Source organism: Beta vulgaris, chromosome 5 (assembly GCF_026745355.1).
Source record: "Beta vulgaris subsp. vulgaris cultivar EL10 chromosome 5, EL10.2, whole genome shotgun sequence".
Classification (NCBI taxonomy): domain Eukaryota; kingdom Viridiplantae; phylum Streptophyta; class Magnoliopsida; order Caryophyllales; family Amaranthaceae; genus Beta; species Beta vulgaris.
The window spans coordinates 37,941,733-37,946,853 of NC_079206.1; the positions used below are offsets into that span (position 1 = coordinate 37,941,733).

At 42.2% G+C, this 5,121-nt stretch overlaps 1 protein-coding gene across 1 annotated transcript; it reads right to left on the minus strand.

Annotated features, from left to right (window-relative positions):
• Positions 1 to 1,904: 1,904 nt before the first annotated feature.
• On the minus strand, positions 1,905 to 4,027 carry LOC104893705 (uncharacterized). The gene is made up of 3 exons (XM_010679840.1): positions 3,909 to 4,027; positions 2,221 to 2,440; positions 1,905 to 2,129 (listed from the first exon to the last, which is right to left on the minus strand). Exons 1-3 carry the CDS (start codon positions 4,025 to 4,027, stop codon positions 1,905 to 1,907), a joined length of 564 nt encoding a protein of 187 aa, XP_010678142.1.
• Positions 4,028 to 5,121: the final 1,094 nt, after the last annotated feature.

Below are 5,121 nucleotides of genomic sequence, written 5' to 3' on the forward strand. Positions count from 1 at the left end.
GAATTTTCTTGTTTGGGGATGGTCTGGTAAAGGTACATTTAGTATTCAATTTATTTTAAGTTCCTTTAAATGAATTAACTATGTTCTTACCTTGTCTCCTTTCCAGGACTTGGCGCTACTATTTCGCATATTTCAGAACAAGCTGAGAGGTTACCTGAAATGTTGAAGCTGCCCTTCTTAGAGACCGTACATACCCTACTCCAGCTGAGATTGTACCTTTGGACTCTAAGGTTTTTTGCACTTCCTTCACTGGTTCAATGTCTTCAGGTAACTTATTCATTGTTAATTCACTTCTTAGCTTGGCTTTTTTGTACTTAGCTTCACCTAGATTCTTAATGCAGCTTAAATCAGAACTAGCAATCTTTCTGATGAGGATGCTATGAATAGACTCAGGGGAAAAGAAAGGATTGTCGCTTCTTCTGGTCAGTCACAATCTGAAAAACCACCACGCAAGCATCTGCGCTATTCTAGTGTTCCTACCGTCATTACCGTTCCAGCTGAAACTTTCAAGGGTGAGAAGGATGAATTCATTGTCAGCCTTCCGGCTGATTTTCTTGCTGAGGAAGGCTTGAAGGGTGGTATCTGGCCATCAGGTGAGAAACTTTTCTTCCCATCTGCACAAAAGAGACTCAAAAGGTAGAACCCTGAAGTTACCTTGAATCATGCAGTGCAGCTGTCCCTGCAGGTAAACCTTAACTTGTTAATTACTTTCTGATTTATGTTGGAGCATGATTATCATTTTAACACTTGGGTTTTCACTTTGTGTTAGACTGCCTAAAAATGTCTCGCTGCCAAGGACAGTTTAAGGAACGTAGCTTCCCTTTCTGCTAAGGTGACTCGTCTTCAGCAGGAAACCCAAACCTCCAGGATGATCTTGAGAGAGAGAAAAGAAGGCGAGGCAGGATGCTTAAGAGAAGCTGAATTCAGAAGTACGCCTCATCGAAAAGAAGGCGGCTACTGAGAAGGAAGCTGGTGCTGCTAAGGAAGAAATAAAACAGCTTAAAGAAGTATTAGCTGCAGCCCAAGTGATCATCAAGGATGCTGAAGAGAGAGTCCTAGATATCCAAGCTGAAGTGAAGATCATTGAGACTGCTAAGCTGGCTTATGTGATACGTTACAAGAAGCTGGATGATAATGGCATCAATGCTTATATTGACAGCTATCTACGACTGGACTTTATGGCGTCTTTGGAAGCCTTAGCTACTGAAGGAAAATCAGCTGAGGCTGAAACTTCTACAGCAGAATCTCCAGATGTTGCTGCTCTGCCAGAGGGTACATTGCTTGGTGCTGGTGGCAAGGCTACTGGAGACGACGCCAGCACAACTTCTTAGTTATCTATTTTTACTTTAAACAATATAATTTTACCGTTGTCCATGAGGGCAACGTGTTTTGTAGGAACAATTTCATTTTTAGCTATGAATAGTAACTCTTTTGCATAGACATTTGCATCTATTAGCTTCGTTTGAATTCTTACTTGATATAATTGAGATATGCTTTTGTTGGGCCAATATTCTTGGTGCTACGACCTCTAGCTAAGGCTAGGTGATGCAACCTCCTTGCGTTACCTACACATGAGGTCACACCAAGATCTCCGATGCTTAAGTTAGTATTTTTTATGAAACGTTGATAAATTCACTAAGTATGAATGATTCACACTTACTTGGTGGACCAGCTTCCTACCTGGCGATGCTGGTTTTCTTTGCTTAGTATTCTGGCGTTCACAACCGGTAGGCAACCTAGGCTCTACCTAGGTTGATTTAAAAATGGTACAACTTGAGATGTGAAGCGTTCCAGCTTCTAGGTACAGCTTTACCTTCTTTGGTAGCTAGGCAATATGCCCCTTTTCCAACCACTTGCTCAATCAGATATGGACCTTCCCAGCTAATCCCCACCTTGCTAGCGTTCTATTCTTGGGTGTTCTGGAATACTTTCCTTAGGATCCAATCTCCTGCTTTAAACACCTTGGCTTTCACATTTTTGTTGAAGCTGCGAGCCACTATTTGTTGCTCAGCGGCCATTCTTATGAGTGCATTGTCTCTCAACTCTTTAATAGTATCAAGGTCGTAGTTGAGTTCGTCTTTATTAGCTTCAGCAGTCTGCAAACTATACCTGGCTGTAGGAATAGACTTCTGCAGGTAGCACAGCTTCACAGCCATATGCCGGGGAAAATGGAGTTCTCCTTGTTGCTCCTCTGGGTGTTGTCCTATTGGCCCAGAGTACCTTGAGCAACTCCTCTGCCCATTTACCTTTCACAGCTTTTAGTCTCCTCTTGATGCCATTTATGATCACTTTATTGTCGGACGGAGCTTGCCCATTTGCTTGTGGATACCTGGTTGTTGAGGTCACCAGGTTGATGTTCCACTCGTCGCAGAATTGTCTTGTTTTATCACTTATAAACTGTGATCCATTGTCACCGACAATCTCACTAGGCACTCCAAACCTGCAAATAATGTTAATATGTAGGAAAGATATAACCTCTTCATCTCTTACATGCTGGAATGCCCCTGCTTCAATCCACTTGGAAAAGTAATCTGTTAATGCTAGCATGAAGACTTTTTGTGCTGGGGCAATAGGTAGTTTTCCCACGATATCCATGCCCCACCTCATGAAAGGCCAAGGAGTTAAGGTGGGATGCAGTATTTCAGCTGGTTGGTGAGACATACCTGCGTGCTTTTGGTAGCTTTCATATTTATCAACATATCTTTTGGCATCATAACACATTGTTGGCAAATAATATCAGCCCGCTAGGATTTTGTTTGATAAGCTCTTGCCTGTTGCATCGGATCCACATTCTTCTTCATGAAATTCCCTGACTGTAGCTTCATTGGTCTCGCCTAGACATCTTGCAGCAAGTCATGGCTGGCAGAATCTCACTTGAACAGGACACCTGAAGTTGCATGATGTCTTGTAGCTTTCATTCGTAACTTCCTGGCTTCCAGCTTGTCTTCTGGTAGTATATCCTTCTCCAGGTAGTCGAGTATTGGTTGGGTCCACCTAACACTTCCTGTATTGTTGCATCATCAGGTATTGTGTTTACCAACTTGTTGATGGTTGGCTCTGCTAAGTGGGCGATTGGTATTGACTAAAAGTTGCATTTTCTGAGTGTTGATCCGAGGTTGGCTAGTGCATCAGCTTTGGTATTCTGGTCTCTTGGGATCTGCCTTATGTCATACACCTCGAACAACTTTGCTTTTTCTTTGGTTAGGTTTAGATATAACGCCATATTGGAATCTTTAGCTGCGTATTCGCCCTTTACCTGGCTCACTATCAATAATGAATCACTAAACACATGTGAATTGTTAGCTTTTAAATCGTGTGCTAGTACCATGCCTGCAATCAAAGCTTCATATTCAGCTTCATTCTTAGTAGTATAAAATCACAACATATTGAAGGTACTATCATGTCCCCTTGTGGTGACTTCAGGACTATACCTAAGCCGGCTCCCCTGAAGTTGGAGAAACCATCTACATATAGCTGCCAGGTCTTTGCCTTACCTTCTTGGTTGATATGGCTTACTTCTTCCTCAGCTGCTGCGACCAAGTCGGGACTGAAGTCTGCCACAAAATCAGCTAGGGCTTACGATTTTATGGCAGTCCTTGGTAGGTACCTGATATCATGTACACTTAAAGATATAGCCCACCTTGCCATCCTCCATGAATATTCAGGTTTTCTCAACACGATTTTTATAGGGTAATTAGTTAAAACATGTATGGATTCAAAATAATAACGTAATTTTGTCGATGTCACCCAGCGAGGTATAGAATGAAACTTAACCCTATTAAATGCATTTTAATAATGAGGTATGGCAAGTACTAGCTTCTATCCCTCGCTGGGTGACAATGTAGCCTAGGAACTTCCCTGCAGGTACTCAAAAAGAGCATTTAATAGGGTTAAGTTTCATTCCATACCTCTTGAATACCTCAATGGAATCCTGCAGGTCAGCAACATGGTCTTTAGCTTGCTTTGACTTCACTAACATATCGTCTATATAGACTTCCATTGTGTCCCCTAGGTGCTTCTCGGACATTTTATTCACTAGGCTTTGGTAGGTAGCTCCTGCATTTTTCAGCCTAAAAGGCATTATCTTATAACAATATATACCTCTTTCCGTCATGAATGTTGTTTTCTCTTGATCTTCAGGATCCATCAGTATATGATTGTAGCCTGAATATGCATCAAGGAAGGTGAGTCTCTCATGCCCAGCTGTTGCGTCCACCAAGGCTTCAATGTGTGGCAATGGGAAAGGATCTTTTGGGCATGCTTTGTAGAGGTCAGTGAAGTCGATGCAAACATGCCATGTCGTCCTTTTTGCCAACGACTACCACATTGGATAGCCAATCTGGATATTTGACTTCTTTAATTTTTCTATCTTTCAGCAACATCTCCACCTCCTCATTGACTATCAATGTTCCTTTCTGGCGCGAACTTTCTTCTTTTTTGCTTGATGGGCTTCGAATTGGGGTCGATGTTCAGCTTGTGAGTAATGATATTAGGTTCGATTCCTACCATATCTTCATGATTCCATGCGAAGCAACTTATGTTTTCTTTTAGGAACTCAATGATTCGTTCTCTTCTTCAGCTGAAAGAGATGCTCCAATCTGGACGGTTTGCTCTGGCTTTGCTGGATCCAACATCACTTCATCTACATCTTGTTCAGTTGGCTTGACGGATACTGGACCTTGATGTAACTGCTAGCTGGATTCTTTTTTTGCCTTGAGGGATATGCTATAGCATTCTCGAGCTAGCTAACGATCGCCTTTAATTTCTTGTACTCCCCATTCGGTAGGGAATTTGATAGTCTGGTGATATGTGGAGGGTACAGCTCTCATCTTATGAATTCATGGTGTCCCTATGATGATATTATATGATAAGGGACAGTCCACCACACTGAATCATGTCTGCAGGTTGACTCCTTTGGCATAGGTGGGCAGGGTGATCTCTCCAAGAGTCCTAGTTGGTTCGCCACTGAATGCGTATTGGATAGTTGCCTTCTTGATGATATCTGCTTCTTGTAATCCCATGCTTTCAAGAGCATTTTTGAACATGATATGAGTTGAGCTGCCATTCTCTATTAGCACTCTCTTCATCAAACAATTGCTGACGGTGAGGGATACGACTAGT